Here is a 27158-nt window from a genome sequence, read left to right as displayed (position 1 = left end):
CACTTAACGGTTTATATATAAAATCCATGAAGCACGTACCAAATATGGTAATTTACAAAATATACATATCTTAAGGCAATTGAAAGAGACTGCAGTGAATTGAAGTTTCCTTGTCAATACAAGTTAGACCGAACACTTGTCCGTTTTGGTGTCCCAAGTATTTTTCAATCTTTCACAGTTTAATTACCATACATCAGTACTTTCTTATGGTCAAGATAAAATAAGTAACACATTATGAACTAAATGTTGACTACTCTATTTGAGCTCAATATGACACTGACATAGTTTAATGGCTTCATCTTAACAATAATTTATCGGGTTGATGAGGTATAGTTTGTGGTTTGACTTTTTAACTACTCATGTAACACCAACACCCTTATTGACTTAATGCTAGAATAACTTGGTTCAGCCCAAATAAAACAAACATGACAACAGCTCTAACAGTACTGCCAATAACATGACTATCTGAAACAGTATTTTCATTTTTGGTAATGTTCACTTAGCAAAAATCAACGTTGATTGTGAAACATTATAAGTAGATATCTAGTAATCTAACAAAGGGGAGAAAAACACATTTGAAATGATACACATATACTAGCAGCTCAAAATGTTGTCCAAACAGCAAAATGTTCTGGCTGAATAGATCCAGCCCATTAAGAATGCTTTCAGATAAAATAGAGTTCAAATACCTAATAGGCTTACATTTCAAAACTATTTATGTGGATGGAGATCTTCCATTAGTTAAAAACTTACAAGTTTCTTGCAACTCTATCTGTCCCACAGCAGACATCAGTAGACAACTCTAGTCATGGTAAATTTACGTTGTATGAGGCAGACATCAAGTTTTGTCTTACTATACCAAACAAAGAAGCACATACTGAGCTTGAAAGAATTTGCCATTTTATCTAGTCTTAACAATAAGTACAAAGGCAGTTGAAAAGTGATAGCTGAGAATATTCAGAACAAATACAATAACATTCTATATTTTTTATAGTTCTGTATTTATCATTCACAAAGCTCCCCAGGTTTATAAAACCACAAGTTCTTATAATTCAGAACACTAATACAGTAGTTAGACTAGCTCAATAAATCTAAAGTATCACTTCTATTTAGGAATGTTTAATACAATAACAGCTAACAAACTGTTTTCTCTGTCAAATAACTACAATGAATTTCATCTTTTCTTAAATAGTCCTTAACAAAATATTTTTATTTCATCTGAACTTTTAGAGACAACTAGTAAAAAAATCTTAAACATTCTACAGGTTCGTTAGCTCTTCCAACAACAGAAACAAAGTATTAATAATCAATATTTATCACTACAGATAACTAAAGAGCTTTACCAGTATATAAACTAAATTTAGTGCAAAAAGTAAATATAAAAATTACTCACATTAAAAATATACTCCAGTTATCTAAAACTTAAACCAAAAACAAGATGATGGTATGAAAATTACATTCAAACAGCACAGCATATGTCTACTAACAGAAAACAAACCAACACGATAAAGGTATGAAAATTACATTCAAACAGCACAGCATAGATCTACCAACAGAAAACAAATCAACAACAAGATGAAGGTATGAAAATTACATTCAAACAGCACAGCATAGATCTACCAACAGAAAACAAATCAACAACAAGATGAAGGTATGAAAATTACATTCAAACAGCACAGCATAGATCTACAAATGGAAAACAAGTCAACAAGATGAAGGTATGAAAATTACATTCAAACAGCACAGCATAGATCTACAAATGGAAAACAAATCAACAAGATGAAGATATGAAAATTACATTCAAACAGCACAGCATAGATCTACAAATGGAAAACAAATCAACAAGATGAAGGTATGAAAATTACATTCAAACAGCACAGCATAGATCTACAAATGGAAAACAAATCAACAAGATGAAGATATGAAAATTACATTCAAACAGCACAGCATAGATCTACAAATGGAAAACAAATCAACAAGATGAAGGTATGAAAATTACATTCAAACAGCACAACAAAGATCTACAAATGGAAAACAAATCAACAAGATGAAGGTACGAAAATTACATTCAAACAGCACAGCATAGATCTACCAACGGAAAACAAATCAACAAGATGAAGATATGATAATTACATTCAAACAGCACAGCATAGATCTACAAATGGAAAACAAATCAACAAGATGAAGGTATGAAAATTGCATTCAAACAACACAGCATAGATCTACCAACAGAAAACAAATCAACAAGATGAAGGTATGAAAATAACATTCAAACAGCATAGCTCTACCAACAGAAAACAAATCAACAAGATGAAGGTATGAAAATTACATTCAAACAGCACAGCATAGATCTACAAATGGAAAACAAATCAACAAGATGAAGGTATGAAAATTACATTCAAACAGCACAGCATAGATCTACAAATGGAAAACAAATCAACAAGATGAAGATATGAAAATTACATTCAAACAGCACAGCATAGATCTACAAATGGAAAACAAATCAACAAGATGAAGGTATGAAAATTACATTCAAACAGCACGGCATAGATCTACCAACGGAAAATAAATCAACAAGATGAAGATAAGAAAATTACATTCAAACAGCACAGATCTACCAATGAAAAACAAATCAACAAGATGAAGGTATGAAAATTACATTAAAACAGCACAGATCTACCAACGAAAAACAAATCAACAAGATGAATGTATAAAAATTACATTCAAACAGCACAGATCTACCAACGGAAATTTCTAATAGAATACTGTAAAATTATCAGTAAATGTTTAAAGAAAGAAAATCAATATGATAACACAGAATTATAAAAAAAATGACCAGTAATCTACTGTGAAACTATAAAAAAACCACGACTCTAAATAAGAATATATATGAACCACATCACACCTCCTCTATCAAGTGCCATGTAGCAGAAGACACCAAAGCAGGATTAGTATGACACTGTGGAATGAACAGAAAAACAGACCTGAAGACATAATGGTCACTACCATATTAAGATGTACAGACTACGACAGATGACCACTGTGGAATAACCATAAAGCACAGGCCTGATGATGATATACCTCATCATGGGACTCATACTTACGACAGAAGTCTCAACATTTGTATCACAATTATAACACTGAAAAGTTTCATAACAACATTTGAATTTTCCAAACAGGATCTAACATTATTAAGTCTATAACTCACACTAAGAATGTCACTTCTGTATAGCTGATTTAATGTTCTTATTTAAACAATAAAGTAATTGTTGCTTTGTTTCTCAAATTTCAATATATTAATATTTTAAATAAATTAAAAGACTATTTTACTATAAAAATAATTGAACTGGTTTCTGTTTTCTTCAATTACGATGTCAATGCGACTTTGGAATAACTTTTTAAAAAACAAAAAACATTCTTCTTTTAAAAATATAATAATAATGTTTTCTGTAATTGAATGAATTTTCTTTACTCTGAAAACTATATAATACAAATTTCTTTTTTGGATAAACAATATTATAATCACAAAATTTCTGTAAGTTTATACATGTTACACTTTTCAGATTGGTACAAGTTCATTCATTTATTTAATAAATGTTGTTTTAAAAGGTTTTCCAGATGTTTTGACAACTAGATGTCAGAATCTCTCCTATTCTTTAGTTCAGCTAGTCTGATGAAAGAACTACTGAAGCATGTTCCTGATGTGTTTTGGAGTAGATTCATCATTTAAATGAATAGTGGTATACCTACAAGGGAAGTAGTAAGAATTAGCTTTGAACTATGTTTCATATGTATTTATTAAAGACAAAATACTTGTTTTCACAGAGAACCCGAAACAGCTGACAGTAAATGTAGAAAAACACTGAAGGAAAAGTGTGCTAAAAATATCTTTTTATGATCATACTAATTAACAAAATATTTTAAAACTATTACATTAATATAGCTTTTCTTTGACATAGTAAATTACAAATGTTGATATTCTGGAATGAAAATATTAAAGCAAGGCCCATCATGATGATTTACATAGTACATATCATGAAATAAATAACTGTATCCAGTTGAGACACTGTATCTTAAAACCAATCTGTGATAACTTTCAAGGAAAACATCTGGCCATTAAGATGTTTATACCATTATTCAAGTCACTGAATTAAATGTTTTACAATACATATATGGGTCTACCTGAGAGCATTTAGCAAACTTTCCACCAGTTCAGGAGGGTGTTCCTTCAGTACTTTGATGCAACTTTTTACCTAGGAACAGGAAATAATGTTCTATACAACACTGTGAACACGTTCATGAACAAAAGTTTAATTTCAAGATAACTTGAGAACAAAGAGGCAGGAAACTTTACCAGTTCATATTACTTACTTTTAACTTCTTCAAGGAGGTGTAAAAACTGAGAATTTGGAAAATGTGTTAATTTACAAGACCTAGTTCATATTTAGCTACCTTGCACAGACACTGACATCGGAAGTTACAGGAACCCACATAACCCCTACTGTAAATATCACACAATATAGATTATATTTTGTATACAACACAAAAATGTTTTATAAACAAAAATACTGTTCAGCAAATAAAAATTTTATTATGTTTTTATTCACATCAATGTATCTTAATATTTTATCAATATCCAGTACATAATATTTACAAATAACTTTATGTTTTTATTCAGGTTGCTCTATCTTAATATTTTATAGATATCCAGTACATAATATTCACAAAAAACTTTATGTTTTTATTCAGGTCCATGTACCTTAATATTTTATAGATATCCAATACATAATATTTACAAAGTAACTTTATATTTTTATTCAGGTTGCTGTATCTTAATATTTTATAGATATCCAATACATAATATTTACAAATAACTTTATGTTTTTATTCACATTAATGTATCTTAATATTTTATAGATATCCAATACATAATATTTACAAACAATTTTATGTTTTTATTCAGGTAACTGTATCTTAATATTTTATAGATATCCAATACATAATATTTACAAATAACTTTATGTTTTTATTCAGGTCCCTGTACCTTAATATTTTATAGATATCCAATACATAATATTATTTACAAATAACTTTATGTTTTTATTCACGTCCCTGTATCTTAATATTTTATAGATATCCAATACATAATATTTACAAATAACTTTATGTTTTTATTCAGGTCCCTGTATCTTAATACTTTATTGATATCCAATACATAATATTTACAAATAACTTTATGTTTTTATTCACATTAATGTACCTTAATATTTTATAGATATCCAATACATAATATTTACAAACAATTTTATGTTTTTATTCAGGTAACTGTATCTTAATATTTTATAGATATCCAATACATAATATTTACAAATAACTTTATGTTTTTATTCAGGTCCCTGTACCTTAATATTTTATAGATATCCAATACATAATATTATTTACAAATAACTTTATGTTTTTATTCACGTCCCTGTATCTTAATATTTTATAGATATCCAATACATAATATTTACAAATAACTTTATGTTTTTATTCAGGTCCCTGTATCTTAATACTTTATTGATATCCAATACATAATATTTACAAATAACTTTATGTTTTTATTCAGGTCCCTGTACCTTAATATTTTATAGATATCCAGTACATAATATTTACAAATAACTTTATGTTTTTATTCAGGTCCCTGTATCTTAATATTTTATAGATATCCAGTACATAATATTTACAAAGTAACAACATTATTTAATGTAGTATATCAGTAACAACTTACATGTATAACTGTTCTACATATAAAACATTAATTCAAGAAACACTTTCTTCCCATCTTAACACATTCCTACAAAACAAACTAAACACAATACGGCACAGTCATAAGAATGTTGATTTAGCATAATGGAAAAGAAATAATCCACAACTCACATCTATATGTGAAGTTTTAACAAAGGCACCTGCAGGATGGACGTGGTCATACAGGATAACAACACCAACCATCACTCTCAACACAAACAAAATCGTATCTTTGTGGTTAAACCGAGAACAAAATTCCCTGAAAAGTGAGGAAATAAGGTTTAATAGTTCTCTGTACTTATAGTGTTGATCTGATATTTTAGTTATACATGTTTAATAGTTCTCTGTACTTACAGTGTTGATCTGACATTTTTATTATAGATGTTTAATAGTTCTCTGTACTTATAGTGTTGATCTGATATTTTAGTTATAGATATTTAATAGTTCTCTGTACTTATAGTGTTGATCTGATATTTTAGTTACAGATGTTTAATAGTTCTCTGTACTTATAGTGTTGATCTGATATTTTAGTTATACATGTTTAATAGTTCTCTGTACTTACAGTGTTGATCTGACATTTTTATTATAGATGTTTAATAGTTCTCTGTACTTATAGTGTTGATCTGATATTTTAGTTATAGATATTTAATAGTTCTCTGTACTTATAGTGTTGATCTGATATTTTAGTTACAGATGTTTAATAGTTCTCTGTACTTATAGTGTTGATCAGATATTTAGTTATAGATGTTTAATTGTTCTCTGGACTTGTAGTGTTGATCTGATATTTTAGTTATACATGTTTAATTGTTCTCTGGACTTGTAGTGTTGATCTGATATTTTAGTTATACATGTTTAATTGTTCTCTGGACTTGTAGTGTTGATCTGATATTTTAGTTATAGATGTTTAATTATTCTCCGTAATCACTATGTCAGCTTATCCCAAACTTTCTTGGTTCTCAAAGCTTTTAGTCATTGAGTAATTTTTTCACAGCTCTCCTTGGTTAATAAAAAAGCCTAACAGTTCCATTTATTAAGTAGTTAGGTCCAAACAACTTAATACTTAATAAGTATTTATGCTCTAACATCTTAGTAGCCGTTTGAAAGAATAATACATGTATGTTGAAAGTAAAAACAGTATTTTCATTTTATTTTTAAATAGCCACAATTGCTAATGTGATGTGTGCACCTGTTGAGCACTGCACAGCTTCTGAAAACTTATAATCAGATGGGACACCGCCACCCTCGTTTCCTGTTCCACATTGATTTTTGTAAGGTATTTGCTTTTTATCACATTAACCACCAAAAACCCAGCTCCACAGAAATATGACATTGCAAATGTAATTAGGATTTGCTGAGCTTCAGTACTTTGCAGCAGACATTCATCTTTTACTGATATCCAAAACTCAGTTAATTCCATGCTGCTAAATTTTGTGTTTAAAGTCTTGTCACAAGTCAGCTTAATGAGATTTTCTTCTTCTGCAGAGGTAAATCCAGATGGAGCCTAGAACTTACAAGAATTTTCATGAACCTTTTAAAATTTTCTAGAACTCTCCATAGTAATAAATATACACACACACACACACACACAGGGGCTCACCACTTCAGTTTAGTTCTAGCTGCCTGAGTGAACACCTAGACCTTTCTGATTTTATCAGAGATGGAATCAAGAAGCTACAAGCATTTTTCAGACACATTCTGCTATGTATGTGGTCAATTTATCAAGACAAGAGCAAAAATGTACTCTGTCACAGCATCTGCTAAGATGTGTGAAGTCTACAAGGCATACTTCAGCATGCCTCTTGGGGATCAAGACAAACCTTAGACACCTCATTTTACCTGTGAGTACTACGTCTAAGATGTGTGAAGTCTACAAGGCATACTTCGGCATGCCTGTCGGGGATCAAGATAAACCCTGGGCACCTCATTTTACCTGTGAGCACTACGTCTAACTCTAGAAAGTAAGACAGACAATTTTTGCTTGCTTGAATAGTAGGATTTTATATTATATAAATTTTAGGCCTTTTAAAATTTAAATATCTTTTTTTTTTTAATTTCCAATACTGTAGAAAAAATATCATATATAAGATATTTTGCATGAACCTCTTCCACATTAGTTGTGGATGAAATAAATTTATTCTTCATAATAATAATTTTATTTTGCTCTTTTGCAGGATGGTACAGAGGGGAAAAGAGAGCAATGAAGTTCTCTATTTCAAGAATTTGGCATGAACCCACTGACCACTCCCAGTAATTGCTATTTCTGCATGGTGGACCCTTCCAAACGTCGGGCTGGAAAGAATGCATCTGCTATCATGTATACGAACCTTCCATCATCCATTGCCCCAGTGCCACACTGCCCTGAGCTCCCTGTACCCACTCCACCAGAGAGAAAGCAGCCATCCTCAGAAGAGAGCAGCAAATCAGAAGAGCAGGTAGACATTGAAGATTCAGATTACAATTTCAGAGGTGCAGCTGGTAAGAGAAACCCATACTACCACAACCAAAGAGACCTCAATGACTCGATCAGAGATCTTGGTCTAACAAAGTCGAACACTGAGCATTTCACAAGGAGTGGGATTTGTTAGATGAAAGTGAGCAAGTTGCAAATCAGAGGAGAACATGGGAGCAAGGTGAGCACTTCCACCAAGATGTACTGGACTTTGAACACTGTTACCAAGGAGAGTATAATGAAAACATGATGGAAGACTATATTTGGTGGTTGATACATGAAAGTGATTTACATTACAGTTGCAAATCTTGAAAAACAACTTATTTCTAAAGTACAAGTAAAGAAAAATATATCTCAAACATTCAAGAACGTCATTGAAAGGAATGTAGCATGATCTAATGTTAAAACTGTGAACTACTTTTAGCTAGTAGTTCCTGCTGTGTCCGACAGATGTCAATATCGCTGCGTTATCCTAGAAAGTTTGTAATATCCTGCAACGCCCCTGTACCCAAGAAAATTTGTAATATCCTGCAACACCCCTGTACCCTAGAAAATTTGTAATATCCTGCAACTCCCCTGTACCCTAGAAAATTTGTAATATCCTGCAACGCCCCTGTACCCTAGAAAATTTGTAATATCGTGCAACGCCCCTGTACCCTAGAAAGGTTCCAATATCCTGCAACTCCCCTGTACCCTAGAAAATTTGTAATATCCTGCAACTCCCCTGTGAGTTTGCAGCAGTGCACAGTGTGGGTACCACTCCACTGTGTCTTGGGTATTTGTATATTATTATAAAATAGATTATAAAATTCATTAGAATATGTTTATTAAACCTTAAAATTAGAAAAAAGTGTATTCTCACGGATTTTCAACCATTCGTTGACAGACTTTTGCCATTGTTCCCAGAGTTTCACATGTATTTTCCACAGGTAGATCCTTATTGACACTAACAAACTGTGATGTGGCATCACTGAGAACCTTCAACATTGGTGTTGCATGAGCGTAAAACAGTGACATCCTGTTGGCTAGTTCGTTTGGAACTTCCAAATCTTCACTTTCAGTTGTATCCTGTGGAAAATCCAACCAACCCAAGTTTCATCTAACAGTAACCACAAAAATATGTAGGCATAGCCTATTTATGACTCCAATACTCTAGACAAAACTTTCAAAAAGTTTAGCAACTTTGAAAGGATTCCAAGAGAACATCAGTGCCCATGTGCAAGAAACATGTCATTGAAAATATTATTGACTTAAGTTATATTCATGCACAACAACCACTTTCACTTTATTTATCATGTACAAAGTGTTGTTTTTAGAAAGGTGTTCTTTTTGTCCTGATACCAAACATCATCCAACTACTGAGTCCTGATACCAAACATCATCCAACTACGGAGTCCTGACACAAAACAACGTCCAACTACGGAGTTCCGACACAAAACAACGTCCAACTACGGAGTACCGACACAAAACAACGTCCAACTACGGAGTCCCGACACAAAACAACGTCCAACTACGGAGTCCCGACACAAAACAACGTCCAACTACGGAGTCCCGACACAAAACAACGTCCAACTACGGAGTCCTGACACAAAACAATGTCCAACTACGGAGTACCGACACAAAACAACGTCCAACTACGGAGTCCCGACACAAAACAACGTCCAACAACGGAGTCCCGACACAAAACAACGTCCAACTACGGAGTCCCGACACAAAACAACGTCCAACTACGGAGTCCCGACACAAAACAACGTTCAACTATGGAGTCCCGACACAAAATAACATTCAACTACGGAGTCCCGACACAAAACAATAACCAACTACAGAGTCCCGACACAAAACAATATCCATCTACAGAGTCCTGACACCAAACAATATAGAACTACATTAAGATTAAAAATTAAGTGTTTAGAAACTATAATTGACCAAACATTAAAAAATCATGTGTTTGTACACAAGCATTAATTCATCAAAAGAAGAAAGTTACCAAAATGTCAAAAATAAATAGCTGGATATAAACTTTACAAATAGATAGCACAAATTATTAATAAACAGTAACAATGTATACATACATATAATGTACTGTAACAGAAATGAAACAACTTATTAATAAACAGTAACAATGTATATATACATATAATGTAGTGTTACAGAAATGAAACAACTTATTAATAAACAGTAACAATGTATATATACATATAATGTAGTGTAACAGAAATGAAACAACTTATTAATAAACAGTAACAATGTATATTTACATATAATGTACTGTAACAGAAATGAAACAACTTCTTAATAAATAGTAACAATGTATATATACATATAATGTACTGTAACAGAAATGAAACAACTTATTAATAAACAGTAACAATGTATATATACATATAATGTAGTGTTACAGAAATGAAACAACTTATTAATAAACAGTAACAATGTATATATACATATAATGTACTGTAACAGAAATGAAACAACTTATTAATAAACAGTAACAATGTATATATACATATAATGTACTGTAACAGAAATGAAACAACTTATTAATAAACAGTAACAATGTATATATACATATAATGTAGTGTTACAGAAATGAAACAACTTATTAATAAACAGTAACAATGTATATATACATATAATGTAGTGTAACAGAAATGAAACTTATTAATAAACAGTAACAATGTATATATAGATATAATGTACTGTAACAGAAATGAAACAACTTATTAATAAACAGTAACAATGTATATATACATATAATGTACTGTAACAGAAATGAAACAACTTATTAATAAACAGTAACAATGTATATATACATATAATGTAGTGTAACAGAAATGAAACAACTTATTAATAAACAGTAACAATGTATATATACATATAATGTAGTGTAACAGAAATGAAACAACTTATTAATAAACAGTAACAATGTATATATACATATAATGTACTGTAACAGAAATGAAACAACTTATTAATAAACAGTAACAATGTATATATACATATAATGTACTGTAACAGAAATGAAACAACTTATTAATAAACAGTAACAATGTATATATACATATAATGTAGTGTAACAGAAATGAAACAACTTATTAATAAACAGTAACAATGTATATATACATATAATGTAGTGTAACAGAAATGAAACTTATTAATAAACAGTAACAATGTATATATACATATAATGTAGTGTAACAGAAATGAAACAACTTATTAATAAACAGTAACAATGTATATATACATATAATGTACTGTAACAGAAATGAAACAACTTATTAATAAACAGTAACAATGTATATATACATATAATGTACTGTAACAGAAATGAAACTTATTAATAAACAGTAACAATATATATATACATATAATGTAGTGTAACAGAAATGAAACAACTTATTAATAAACAGTAACAATGTATATATACATATAATGTACTGTAACAGAAATGAAACAACTTATTAATAAACAGTAACAATGTATATATACATATAATGTACTGTAACAGAAATGAAACAACTTATTAATAAACAGTAACAATGTATATATACATATAATGTACTGTAACAGAAATGAAACAACTTATTAATAAACAGTAACAATGTATATATACATATAATGTAGTGTAACAGAAATGAAACAACTTATTAATAAACAGTAACAATGTATATATACATATAATGTAGTGTAACAGAAATGAAACAACTTATTAATAAACAGTAACAATGTATATATACATATAATGTACTGTAACAGAAATGAAACAACTTATTAATAAACAGTAACAATGTATATATACATATAATGTACTGTAACAGAAATGAAACTTATTAATAAACAGTAACAATGTATATATACATATAATGTAGTGTAACAGAAATGAAACAACTTATTAATAAACAGTAACAATGTATATATACATATAATGTACTGTAACAGAAATGAAACAACTTATTAATAAACAGTAACAATGTATATATACATATAATGTACTGTAACAGAAATGAAACAACTTATTAATAAACAGTAACAATGTATATATACATATAATGTACTGTAACAGAAATGAAACAACTTATTAATAAACAGTAACAATGTATATATACATATAATGTACTGTAACAGAAATGAAACAACTTATTAATAAACAGTAACAATGTATATATACATATAATGTACTGTAACAGAAATGAAACAACTTATTAATAAACAGTAACAATGTATATATACATATAATGTAGTGTTACAGAAATGAAACAACTTATTAATAAACAGTAACAATGTATATATACATATAATGTAGTGTAACAGAAATGAAACAACTTATTAATAAACAGTAACAATGTATATATACATATAATGTAGAGTAAGAGAAATGAAACAGCTTATTAATAAACAGTAACAATGTATATATACATATAATGTACTGTAACAGAAATGAAACAACTTATTAATAAACAGTAATAATGTATATATACATATAGTGTACTGTAACAGAAATGAAACTTATTAATAAACAGTAACAATGTATATATACATATAATGTAGTGTAACAGAAATGAAACAACTTATTAATAAACAGTAACAATGTATATATACATATAATGTATATAACTTATTAATAAACAGTAACAAACTGTAACAGAAATGAAACAACTTATTAATAAACAGTAACAATGTATATATACATATAATGTACTGTAACAGAAATGAAACAACTTATTAATAAACAGTAACAATGTATATATACATATAATGTAGTGTAACAGAAATGAAACAACTTATTAATAAACAGTAACAATGTATATATATATATATATATACACACACACACACAATGTACTGTTACTGAAATGAAACGACTTATTTATAAACAGATAATTATAATATATATACACACACATATAATGTACTGTAACTGAAATGTGACTATTTTACACAATACTGGCCCACCACAATACAGCTAAGATAGGTCACTTTGATATCATTGGATACAGTAATATGAATGCACATGCACTGCATCATTCAACTTCTCTCAATAAAATAATAAATGTTTATATATATATCATATGTCATAAGCTATTCAGGCTAAACCTTTGTAGTTTCTAGAAGGAAAAACAAAAGAGTAATTTATATGTATCTTCTATTTTTTGTGATGATAACTACGTCGGTCGAATTGACCAAACCCACAGAGATACTATAGTGAAAATAAAAGATAATATATTAAGGTTTTTATTTTGAAAAATGAAAATTTTCTAATGCATAGAAGTATGTTAAATCTTAAAGTGACTTTGAATGTTGGATAGTCAACATTTAAAATGAAAAATCCATGAGAAATTATTACAAAATCCGATATTTTGTGTACAACAACCTTGTAATGTCTACTGAAAATCTACAAACTTTGATGAAGATGTGTTCACCATGTTAAGTTATAAAGTAAAAACTACAACAAGCACAAAATGATCAAGATGTTGGACCCTGTGACCAACTTCATAAATGAATAATTTAAAGGGTAAACAAATAATTCATCATAAGTTGCTCTGTTAGTTATTCATATATATGTCATTTTAATTAAAATAATTCAGTTTTTTTTTCAAATTTAACTATCTAAATGCGTAAGAGGAACTTACTTACTATAACTTTTTATATGGTTCACGAACTACTGACCCAGATTACAAAAATTTTTCATCATAGAAACTTTAAAGAAATATTTTGCTTAACAACAACAAGTAGCCTCCTACTGTTTACCTGATTGGCTATCCTCAGCCGACTAACTGTTCTTCTGTAGTAGCTAAAGTCATTTTGTATTGCTGGGTTAGTCATCTGGAATAGATATAAAACAAGAAGAAATATCATGTACAATTTAACATAAAGTGTCGTAAAAAATAACATAATAATCCTTACAAAGAAACTCATATCAAATATTTCTTAACTATAGAGTCCCACATAATGTGTCAATCCAGACATATATTAACTATAGTCAAATCCAACACATCATTACTACAGAGTCATACATACTGTGTCAATTGAAAGACATATATTAACTACAGAGTCATATCCAACACATAACTACAGCCATACACACTTTGTCAATCCAAAGACATATATTAACTACAGTCACATTCATCACATCACAACACAGTCATACACACTGTTAATTCAAAGACATATATTAACTATATATTAACTACAGTCACATTCATCACATCACAACACAGTCATACACACTGTTAATTCAAAGACATATATTAACTACAGAGTCATATCCAACAGTCTTAACTACAGTCATATACACTGTTAATCCAAAGACATATATTAACTACAGAGTCATATCCAACACATAACTATAGTCATACACACTTTATATGTAAAAACGACTCGTTTGGGTCGAGAAAATATTTTACATAGAAGAGCGAACAACGTTTTGACCTTCTTCGGTCATCGTCAGGTCATCGTGAACGAAGAAGGTCGAAACGTTGTTCGCTCTTCTATGTAAAATATTTTCTCAACCCAAACGAGCCGTTCTTACATATAAATTTCTCCACAAGTGGGTTTCTCGACATCACTGAGTCATACACACTGTTAATCCAAAGACATATATTAACTACAGAGTCATATCCAACACTTAACTACAGTCATACACACTATGTCAATCCAAAGACATATTAACTATAGTCATATCCAACACATCATAACTACAGTACACTGTACCAATCCAAAGAAATATTAACTACAAAGTCATATCCAACAGTCTTAACTACAGTCATACATACTGTGTCAATCCAAAGACATATATTAACTACAGTCAAATCCAACACATCACAACTATAGAGTCATACAAACTGTGTCAATCCAAAGACATATACAGTTATGACAGAAAGTGTTCGTACCGCTGAGTTGTGAGTAGGGTTTTCCTCATAACATAAAAAGTATCATGATTAGGGTAATGAAAGTATAGTATATTATACATATTATAATAATACACATCTACACAAATTTTTATGTAAATTAAACGAAAAATAAACTGTTTATAAACAAATAACCAAACATAGGAGGGGCAGAAAGTGTTCGTGCATCTACTTTAATGGTCAGTTGTGTAGCCTTTCAGGCGAGTTACTTGGCGCAATCTCTCCTCATTGCCCTCTATGATTGTTTGACAGTACTTGACTGGTATTTTCTTCCATTCTTCTCTACAGAAGGCCTCCAACTCTTGCAAGTTTTTCAGATGACGCTGATGAACCCTGGTGTTCAACTCATGCCAAACGTTTTCAATTGGGTTGAGATTGGGTGACTGCGATGGAAACTCCAGAATGCTTATATGGTTACTCTGCAACCAGGATTGCACATATTTCGATGTGTGCTTAGGGTCATTGTCGTGCTGGAAGATCCAACATACTCTTCTTTTTTCATGATTCCATTCACGCGGTGAAGGCTGCCTACATCAGAAGAGCTGAAGGAACCCCATAGCATGATCGAGCCACCTCCGTGTTTAACTGTAGGGGCAGTGTTCTTTGGAAGATTTCATTCCCCCTTCTTACAGAAAATATTCCAAACATCATTGTGGCTGAAGAGCTAGATCCAAAGAATACTCTTCCAATAGGTAAAGGGTTTATCTACATGCTTTCTTGCATACCTCAATCGTGCTTCTAAATGAACAGGCTTTAAATATGGAGTTCTACAGGGAAGACATGCTTTGAACCCAGAAAAGCGTAACATGTTCATAACTGTAGAGGTGCTTACTTCAACCCCAGTTTCCCTTACCAGTTTCTGTATGTCATTACGTGTTAAACGAGGGTTCCTGCTAACTTCTCTGAGAACCTTCCTCTTCGTTCTCTCTGGAATTTTGGTGGGGTGTCCTGAAAGAGGGAGGTTAGCAGTTGATCCTGTAAGCTTAAACTTGGCAATAGTGCTTTGAACAGTAGATTTCGGCACATTAAGTTGTGTAGCAATACCGGAAAGAGACACACGAGACTTGTATTTTACAATAATTCAGTTTTTTAAATCACTGGACAGTTGTTTCCTGTTTGCCACAATGACCAAGCAGATAATGACGGAGATAGCGCTAAATTGACAGAAGTACATTTTTTGCTGGCTAAATTCCAATAATTATGACACAATGTGACATATATAAACTATTACTAACAATGGTTAGTGAACTGATTTTAAATCTATCACACTGGTACACACAGTGTGACATCTTTACTTTTAAAACTACATCCTTTTAATATCTACATAAAAAATTCTACTTACTTTTAAATCATCAAATTCTAACACAAAGTCCAAGATTTCAGCAAACTGTTTTACTAAAGCTTGTTGAGTCTCTAAGTGTTGCATTGGAGTCATTGGACCAGAACACAAATCCCACAGTATATGAGGAACTACTTGTTCTACAATATAAGACAATGTTGTTAAATAGGCTTAACGCTTGTAATCTGCAGTTTGTTCAACCTAAAAAATTAAGTTCTCTTAATTATAAATTTTAGTTTTAAAACTAAAACTGTTGGTCAGTTAGTTCAATTGCATAAAAATCTACTTTATTCCAACAAACTTCAAATGCACATAAGTTCTTAAATAAAGTTTGTAATCAGACTATAGTTAACCCACTTATGACCATTTATCAGTTTATCCTAATTACTGTTATCAACAGCAACTAACCAGGTAGTTTTTATTTACCAATTCCTTGGTGACTGTATGATTCACCATCACCAAGACAATGACAACAACTGTAATTATTAAATGAATCCTGTGAAAACATTGTTCAACTGGTGACCCAACTTAGTTGAAGTGCATAGAAGCATTATTTCTAAAACTATCGTACACAAGTTGAGTCTCTTATATAAAAAAGAAGTGTTTACAGCTGAGCTCAGATCAAGAGGACAAAGGCTGTAAAGTGTAACACATAACAAAGCAGTAGCAAGTTAAGATGTAGGAAATGTTTAAACTGACAAAAACCTAAAAGCAACTAGGTTAATGATGCAATCACGTATAACACCTATCTTTATATATCCTGTCTAATGATATGTTTATGTATAACACATAGCCTTACATATCCTGAGCTGAGATGAGATTATATGCCTTACTTAACACTGGTCATTTTAGTGGAAATAATTTGTGTACAATTTTTTTACACTTTGTTAAAGTAAAGAAAACAACATATCTACACAATTTGTTTAAGACAGCACGCCTACATACTTGTTTAAGACAACACACCTACATACTTGTTTAAGGTTCTTTAACACAAACTGTCTACACAAATTTTTGTCAACTTGTTAATTTAACTAATTTATCAGAAATCATTTATGTTAAACAGTTTCTCTACCTAAGTGAGTCAAACAAAAACTACCATCTAAGATTTAACATAAAATGCTATAAGTGCATATCCAACAACAACAAAACAAAAAAGAGCAAATGTTTCTTTTAAAGAATTTACAAAGTCTGTGATAATTACCTAATTTCTTGGAGAATTCGTAGAATTCTCTAAGCTTGGTGACCAGAGGTATAACAGCTTCCCAAGCTGCACTCTGGGATTGCTTATTTTGCGGGTTCCCTATTGCCTGTTGAAAAATTAAAAGAAAGCCTATGTTTGATAGAAGGTTCTTTGTGTAACATGAATGCTGCCCAACAATAAGTCCAATTTATTCAAGAATTGTATACAAGTAATAACACACTACAAGAAAAGCTACAGTGTATTACTTTATAAGAAACTTCCAAATTGTTAACAGTCATCTGTAATCACAGATATTTAAACATACTCGCCACTGTATCAAAGAAGGCCACCTACTGAGACCAGAACTAAAAATTAACCTTTTAAAGGTAAGACAAAACATCAAGTTTCTTTCAATAGGAGTTGCAGTTGATTAACGTTTTCAAACCAACTCTGCCTAAAGTTACAATAAACAACACTGTTTTATGTTTTTGGTACCTCAACATATACAATATTATCAGCCATAAAACCAACAATGTTTTATGAAGTTAGGACAGCATAAGTTAGTCCTAACTCTATACTTTATGCTACCAATGTATAGCAATATCAATGATAAAAGTATAATAATAAAACATTCTAAAATAATAAAACCAGATATACTAAACTTATTAACAACAGTAACACTAAAGAAGGAATACAATTTATATCACTTATGGAGCATAGAAAAATGAAATTTTCACTTCAAGTATTATTGAAGGTTTAACATTTACTGAACATAACAGATAGAACTGTGTATAAGTAAATTATCCCTAAAAACAAATTGTGACCAATGTAAGTGGATCCAACAGTGAACAAATCCCTGTTAGGTGGTGAATCAAGTGTAGGAGAGTACCATAGTACAGCCAAAAAGTAATTTTTATGAGGATATGAAATAAGAAACTGAATGAGTGCTTGAATTATACAGTAAATAATTAAATATTGGTACTATAATTACAAGATAACAGTGTGAAATGTAATATAAGAAAAACCAGTTTATTAGATAAATTATGAGATGTGTATAACACAGCTAATCTGAGTAACTATCTCCTGTCATTTAAAGTGTATAGAGCAGAAAATAGGAAGTGACAGATAAAGGTATGTATCAAGTTTTATTATAATAATATACTCTCTTTAAAAAAGAAATCTGGTTTAATGATGCAACTATTCCAAGTAAAATTATTTTAATGTTATTTATAAAAGGAAAAAGTTTTTTCTATATTAAAGACTTCATATTTATGTCCACAAGTGAGATAACACAAAACACAACAACTCACCACTTTGATTTCATTTCCTGCTCCTTTGTAAACCCTGAGGTCAGCTAAAATCTGTCTTGAATGCTTTAGAGCTTCTTGTACAATACTATAGGTTGTCATTTCAGACTGTGAAGGTTTTGCATCTGCAGCATTCAAAATATTATTAAACTTTGAGATATCTTAGACTACACACAGACAGTACTTGTGTAGTAACTAATGCTTTATTGTACTTTCAAAAAATGCATCTTAACATATACAACAGTTTTTATTCAACTTTACTGTTGGATCAAACCATAATTTTTAAGCTCTTTCATTTATTAACTTGCAAAGGGTGGAGATCCACCAACTGACAACCTTAATACAAACAGACAAGACACTTGAAGGAAAACAATACACTACTACTATGGAATAAATGAATGAAAACATACTTTACATGAAACCAAAATCTGTCACGATATTCTACTATGGAATAAATGAATGAAAACATACTTCACATGAAACCAAAATCTGTCATGTTATTCCACAAGTTATTTGTCGTCAACTTTGTGCTTGGAAGACAAGAATGGCCGTTGATTACAGGTGAATGACTCACTTTGTTTTATTGCTATGATAGTTTTATACTGATAAAGAAATATGTTTATTACAAACTATCTACTGAAATTGTTTTCTTCAACTGTAAAAACAGAGGTCATTCTATTTTCATTAATTTATTACTTACACCCCAGGAATGTGTCACAAGAGTTAAATAAATAAAAAAGGACGGAATTTTAAACTGATAAACTACCGATACATTTTGAACTAATAACTTGTAAAGAGAGAGGGAGAACAAAGGATTGCTACAAGTTCTGTGACAATAAATGGTTTTTAATTATTTAAGTGCTGCATATCTAATGTTTGGAACACTGAAGTGTAAAGCAGTTGAAAAGAACTTGCAGCAGGTACTAGTTAGAATAATAGTTGAAGCTGTAAGTCAATGATTTGTAATTTAAAGAAAAATGTCTTCAGCCAGACAGTGTCAAAACTCAACAAAAGTAACCACTGCTGAAGACACAGGTATAAGAACCTATAATAAAACATTTAATGAAACCTCTCCTATATGTGGTAAATAACCATTCTGAAATCCATGTAGTTAAATGTATCCAAAAGATACAAATTAGTCACTAGAAATATTAAATATTTGCTATAATACAGGTAAGGAACAACATATACAGATGACAAAGTGTCTTATAACAATTATGTAATAACTGGTCTATCTGAATAAAACAGAAACTATACAGGGTGAGCCAAAAGTAGGTGGACAGCATTTGGAATAGGTTTATGTATCTGTTATATTAATGCAATTGTATATTATAACTATGTTGCAACTATATTATTTGTGTTATATAATTACAATTTTATAATTACATTTGTTTTAATTTAATCTGTTTTCTTTTTTTTTTTAGATTGTTAATAGAACCCATAATGTCAAATACTTTAAATACAGATAAAAGAATATGGGTGTTAAAAGAGTATTGGAAATCTCAAAATACTGAAACTGTAAGGAGAAAGTGGGTTGAAACATTTGATACTCCAGCTCCAAAAAAGACAAACCATTTACCATATCCGTGACAAATTGACGCCACTGGCTCAATCCTTAATGCTGCTAAAACTGGTCAACCCAAAACAGTCTGTACAGAGAATAATAAGCAACGTGTTGCCAATGCATTTGTTCAAAGTCCAAACAAATCCACCAGAAGAGCTTCTATGGAATTGAACATACCACAAACATCTATTAGGCGAATTATAACGCAAATTGGGTTGAAACCCTATCGACCACAACTAATTCATGGCTTATTGGAGGATGATCCAGACAGGCGACTGCAATTTAGTGAAATTATGCTGAACAAGATTTAAGAAAACCCAGGAATTTTAGATAACATTGTGTGGAGTGATGAAGCTTCTTTTAAATTATCCGGTCATGTCAATAGACATAATTGTGTTTTCTGGTATAGTGAGAACATGCATTTAACATTAGAACAACAGCTAAATCAGCCTGGTGTCAATGTTTGGGGTGGTATTTCAAGTTTTGGTGTTTATGGACCATTTTTTTTGGACGGAACAATTACAGGAGATAAGTATCTCGAAATTCTAAGGAATCAAGTTGTTCCCAGTTACAGCAACAACCTAATTTACATTACTTTTATTTTCAACAAGATGGGGCCCCTCCACATTATTCCAAAGGAGTTCGTGAGTATCTTGATGAAACATTTCCATTGAAATGGATTGGTCAAGAGGTCCAATCGACACAGCACGCTCACCGACTTGACCCTATGGATTTTTTTCTTTTGGGAGTACTCAAGGAAAAAGTTTATAGTCAAAACCAAGAAGTGTCGGTGATTTAAAAAATTACATAAGAGATGCATTTCAAGAAATTAATGCCCAGAGTGACTTGTGCAAAAATGGTTGTCGAAGCGTAAGAGGTAGACTTCAAAGCTGTGTAAATCAAGAAGGAAAACAATTTGAGCATTTGCGTTAATAAATAACATTTTATTTTCATTAATATAATTGTCTTATTACATATAGTTGTACGTATACGTGATCTCTAAATAAATGTTTTTTTACTGTCCACCTACTTTTGGCTCACCCTGTATAATATGCACCAAGTGTATATAACTACTATCTATTTCAAGTCTACACCCACAGCATGTCACTTTTCATTAAAAGACCAACTCTGTACACTATAAACATTCACCACACTTAATGGTCCAGCAGTATACAAGTACCTCTTTCTTACATAATAGTAATTACCATTACTTACTTTCAAAATCCACAAAGACATCATATTTTGGTGTTTCATCCCTGTACAATAACTTAAGTAGATTTCCCATTTCCACTTCTTCTCAATTGCATATATTATCTAAAAGTGATTCAAGAAATTTAAATAGAGTTAAGCAGATCACGGATTGACTTAACAAAATTTTTAACATGTCTGTAAAAAGATTTGGTAATCATTTTATTAAAATGTTTTATTGTGTATTGAATATTATAGACAATAACAACATCAATTATTTATTCTGCTATAATATACCACCAAGTTAATTTATGTAATATATTCATTCAACAACAGTCAATTATTTATTCTGCTGTAATCTACTACCAAGTTATGTCCCTCACATCATATAATGTAATATATTTAAAAAGAATATCACTTTCAAATAATGGTAGCAACATAAAGCTAATGAATAATTTTTTCCAAAAACAACACTGTATTAAGAATTGATGTATGAAATTGGATATAAACAACACTGTATTAAGAATTGATGTTGTATGAAATTGGATATAAACAACACTGTATTAAGAAGTGATGTTGTATGAAATTGGATATAAACAACACTGTATTAAGAAGTGATGTTGTATGAAATTGGATATAAACAACACTGTATTAAGAATTGATGTTGTATGAAATTGGATATAAACAACACTGTATTAAGAATTGATGTTGTATGAAACTGGATATAAACAACACTGTATTAAGAATTGATGTTGTATGAAATTGGATATAAACAACACTGTATTAAGAATTGATGTTGTGTGAAATTGGATATAAACAACACTGTATTAAGAATTGATGTTGTATGAAATTGGATATAAACAACACTGTATTAAGAATTGATGTTGTATGAAATTGGATATAAACAACACTGTATTAAGAATTGATGTTGTATGAAATTGGATATAAACAACACTGTATTAAGAAGTGATGTTGTGTAAAATTGGATATAAACAACACTGTATTAAGAATTGATGTTGTATGAAATTGGATATAAACAACACTGTATTAAGAATTGATGTTGTGTGAAATTGGATATAAACAACACTGTATTAAGAATTGATGTTGTGTGAAATTGGATATAAACAACACTGTATTAAGAATTGATGTTGTATGAAATTGGATATAAACAACACTGTATTAAGAATTGATGTTGTGTGAAATTGGATATAAACAACACTGTATTAAGAATTGATGTTGTATGAAATTGGATATAAACAACACTGTATTAAGAATTGATGTTGTATGAAATTGGATATAAACAACACTGTATTAAGAATTGATGTTGTATGAAATTGGATATAAACAACACTGTATTAAGAAGTGATGTTGTGTGAAATTGGATATAAACAATACTGTATTAACTAGTGATGTTGTGTGAAATTGGATATAAACAACATTGTATTAAGAAGTGATGTTGTGTGAAATTGGATATAAACAACACTATTAAGAAGTGATGTCGTGTAAAATTGGATACAAACAACATTGTATTAAGAAGTAATGTGTAAAATTGGATACAAACAACATTGTATTAAGAAGTGATGTTGTGTGAAATTGGATATAAACAACACCGTATTAACTAGTGATGTCGTGTGAAATTGGATATAAACAACACTGTATTAAGAAGTGATGTTCTGTGTAAAATAGGATATAAACAACTGTTTAGTAACTACTGATGTTCTGTTTAATACAGACAATAGCTTATTAACGAGTGTTGTTCCATGTATAATTGGATACAAACAATATTGTATGAACAAGTGATGTTCTGTATAACACTGGATATAAACAATATTGTATAAACCAGTGATGTTCTGTGTAAAGTTGGATATTTACAACACTGTATTAACAAGTTGTAACACTGGATACAAACAACATTGTATTAACTAATGTTCTTTGTAAAACTGGATACAAGCAACATTGCATTAACAAGTGACGTTGTGTAAAATTGAATTCAAACAACACTGTATTAACTAGTGATGTCGCATGTACAATTGGATATAAACAACACTGTATTAACTAGTGATGTCATGTACAATTGGATATAAACAACACTGTATTAACTAGTGATGTCGTGTACAGTTGGATATAAACAACAGTTTATTAACAAGTGATGTTTTGTGTAAAATTGGATATAAGGCATAATTTATAAACAAGCAATGTTCTGTGTGAAATTGGATATGAACCATATTTGATTAACTAGTGATGTTCTGAGTAAACTAGGATATAAATAACAGTTTATTAACTGGTAATGTTCTATGTAAAATTTGATATAAATGATATTGTATTAACTAGTGATATTTTTGTGTACAATTTGATATAAACAATATTGTATTAACTAGTGATGTTCTGTGTAAAATTTGATATAAACGATATTGTATTAACTAGTGATGTTCTGTGTAAAATTTGATATAAACGATATTGTATTAACTAGTGATATTCTGTGTAAAATTTGATATAAACGATATTGTATTAACTAGTGATGTTCTGTGTAAAATTTGATATAAACGATATTGTATTAACTAGTGATATTTTTGTGTACAATTTGATATAAACGATATTGTATTAACATGTGATGTTTTTGTGGGAAATCTTTGTGAGTTAAATTTTTTGTGTGTGTACAGCTCTGGTTCAATTTTATGAGCAAGAATTGTACTTCTTGTTATAAGAAGTAAAGAAATAAGATTGTCACAAATGCTGTACACATGTACTGTTTCAGTCCTATCAGAACATGAAGGATATCAGGATGCAGAGATGGGCGAGGAGAGCATAAACTACATCTGCCTTCTCTGAAATATAAGGCTTAGTTCATATGTTTCAAATTATAAAGAATGTGAATTATCTCTTTAAAGATTGTATGAGAGTTGGAATTAAAAAATTGGAGGTAATATATGTAAGCTTTCGAAATATAATCTTGGTCTTCTACGTGTAAAAACTAGGACAGTAGAATAGTTTGCCTATTGATGCGGACTAACTCTTGACAGATACTCGAGTCAAACAACAGAAGATTGTTCAGTAGAAAGTGCCTTTTTAGCCTCTAACCCAAAATGTCAACTTAGCTGCATGTTAAAAAGTTATATCTATGTGTATATAATCACTCTTGCCTTACACTAATTATTTACTGTTAGAAAATCCTGGTCCTTATTCTAATTGGTGATTTTACATGTTTAATCATTAAAGCATTCAACTGCAAGAAAACTGTGAAAATATGTTCAGGTTTTTTAGTTGATCAGATTAGAAACTCAAAGATAATTCTTTCTTCAAAATATTAGTTATGATTTGTTGCTATAAAATGAGATATTTTAATTACATGGTATTTGAGTACAAATCATATTATTATTTTCCCATTACAGTTATTTATGGAATTTTAAATTTGTTTGGTTTTGTTACAGTAAACAAATCACCCACTTATAAGTTAATTCTTTGCTCTGTTGTAAATGTACTTTAAACATTTACAATTCATTAAAGTAACAATGTATTGTTTAACAATAACTTCTGATCAGAGATAGTAGCTACCTGTATAAATCAAAATTAAAAATATATATTATGGCTAATTTAACACATCTATCTTACTAAAATGAAAGCTTGTTTCATCAGTTAGGTACATTCATTGCTAGCAATATTTTTAGGCTAATCCCTAAACTAACATTCATCACAAAAAATAGTTTCTAAGTTTTGGTGGAAGATTAATTTTGTTATTTTTTGCACTAAAAAGTAATTTTAAGAATAATTGTCAGGTCTTGTTTCGTTACACATGAACAAATATGTAGTACCATACAGCCATAAAATGTGCTGAACATTTCTCATCGAATAATTTTACTATTCTCTGTACAAAAGTGAACACATTCTTCCAAGATTTGACATATTCAATATACAAGGTTCCAGCCTAGAAGCAGCAACATGCCCAAAATTAGAACAGACTCAAACTTTCAATAACATAATTAATATTTTGTGCCCTCTCCAACTACACAAATGATTATTACATGTGAACTGTCACTACTCTTAGAAATAATTCATACCCTAGAGCCATTCATAAGGTGGTAAGGAGCTGTCTTCCAAACTTGTATGCAACAAGAGAAATTTCGCTTTGAAACATAACTGTCTCTAACCCACCAGCATGTCAGCCAGTCCATCAGTAAAGGTTGGTTGTTATCAACTGGTGTGGTAAATGGCAGCCAAAATGTTAAGTTAGCAGCAATCTTTCTTACTACCCCAAGATATTACAACCAGATATTATACTTGCTATAAGTATGACTTATAATAATTATATACTATATTTCATTCAATTGTCTCATATGAAATCAAATGAACATAAGACAGTGTGAACAGAGAATCAACAGAAAAAGAAAAGCATTCAATAACTTTTAAATGATTCTTTAGTTCATTAAACATAATTACAAAGTCAAACACGACTGACTAACCATCAACTAGTAAAACATTCAAATGACCTAACTGCTAGACAAGATGTATAACTCATATATATCCTTTAATCACAGTATTGGGGGCACATGAATAATATAATATTAGTATTTGTATCTCAGAATGGCTGGTATGGGTATTAACACTTTTACTGAACCTGAAGATGACCTAGGAAGGTCGAAACGTTGTTCTCTCCTTATCAATAAAAGTGTTAATACCCATACCAGCCATTCTGAGATACATTTTTATTTCAAGCGGGTTTCTCATCATCAAGAAGGTAACTGTCTCCACTTACCCTTGTTACAACTTATTATAAGTTGCAAACGAGTTATTTTTAAGTCTGGCTTTCATACCAATCTTCTAGCTAGTCATCACCTTGCAAAATGCTTTGCCAGACATTAAAACTCGAACTCAGTGATACAATACTTTAAGTTGTGTTGTTAAATGTATTGATTCAAACTCTAATAAAAACTTGTCGGTTAAGGAAGTAACAAACTATACGTTGATTCAAAAAAGATAACCATACGCTCAAAATGGGTAGATGCCTTGTTTTACTGTGCTTTCTACAAAAATTAGATAATAAAATACTAACTAAACTCAATGTCTAAAGAATTTAATAATAATTAATACGGTATGTAAAGGCCTAATTTTAAAGATCAAAAAATGAAGCCTTAGGCCTATCACACTAATAGTTTCACCATCATCCACCAGGTGGTTATAATGTATAAACCGCGTGTATAATACTGACAACAACACTAATGCCGAATATCTTATTTAGCTCAAAGATCTATACCAGTTATTAAAATGATACAATTATTGTGAATATGTATAGTGACTGCTGAAACTTGTAGAGCTTAAAATTTATATTATGGGATATAATTAAACACTGAACCTACCGAACAGTTACATCATTCTTGTTGTGTTAGGTAACACTTTATGTTTTCTTTTTGATATGCTTTATCGTTGATGTATTTTTCTTTT

At 30.3% G+C, this 27158-nt stretch overlaps 1 protein-coding gene across 2 annotated transcripts; it reads right to left on the bottom strand.

Annotated features, from left to right (window-relative positions):
• Positions 1-78: 78 nt before the first annotated feature.
• Positions 79-26877, bottom strand: LOC143241682 (CYFIP-related Rac1 interactor B-like). Of its 2 annotated transcripts, none has more exons than XM_076484914.1 (10): positions 26473-26876; positions 21750-21848; positions 18974-19095; positions 17685-17790; positions 16487-16623; positions 13985-14059; positions 9099-9304; positions 5920-6046; positions 4183-4253; positions 79-853 (listed from the first exon to the last, which is right to left on the bottom strand). In XM_076484914.1, exons 2-10 carry the CDS (start codon positions 21817-21819, stop codon positions 790-792), a joined length of 978 nt encoding a protein of 325 aa, XP_076341029.1. In that variant the 5' UTR covers positions 21820-21848; positions 26473-26876; the 3' UTR covers positions 79-789. The 2 variants fall into 2 exon arrangements, with proteins under 2 accessions (XP_076341029.1, XP_076341028.1); XM_076484913.1 differs by lacking the exon at positions 79-853 and adding an exon at positions 3495-3746 and having other exon boundaries at positions 26473-26877.
• Between the last annotated feature and the right edge of the window lie 281 nt (positions 26878-27158).

Source organism: Tachypleus tridentatus, unplaced genomic scaffold (assembly GCF_004210375.1).
Source record: "Tachypleus tridentatus isolate NWPU-2018 unplaced genomic scaffold, ASM421037v1 Hic_cluster_1, whole genome shotgun sequence".
Lineage (NCBI taxonomy): Eukaryota > Metazoa > Arthropoda > Merostomata > Xiphosura > Limulidae > Tachypleus > Tachypleus tridentatus.
The sequence above is the reverse complement of the archived record's forward strand: the minus strand, read 5'-3'. Positions and strand labels throughout refer to the sequence as shown.

What these genes read in the sequence shown, in the direction of transcription:
- LOC143241682 (XM_076484913.1), bottom strand. Translation starts at nt 21,819, where the DNA reads ATGGGAAATCTACTTAAGTTATTGTACAGGGATGAAACACCAAAATAT. An exon ending in CGAATTCTCCAAGAAATTAG is followed by an intron (nt 16,624 to 17,684) that starts GTAATTATCACA and finishes CTTATATTGTAG; the next exon opens with AACAAGTAGTTCCTCATATA. An exon ending in AGTTTGCTAAATGCTCTCAG is followed by an intron (nt 3,747 to 4,182) that starts GTAGACCCATAT and finishes CTTCCCTTGTAG; the next exon opens with GTATACCACTATTCATTTAA.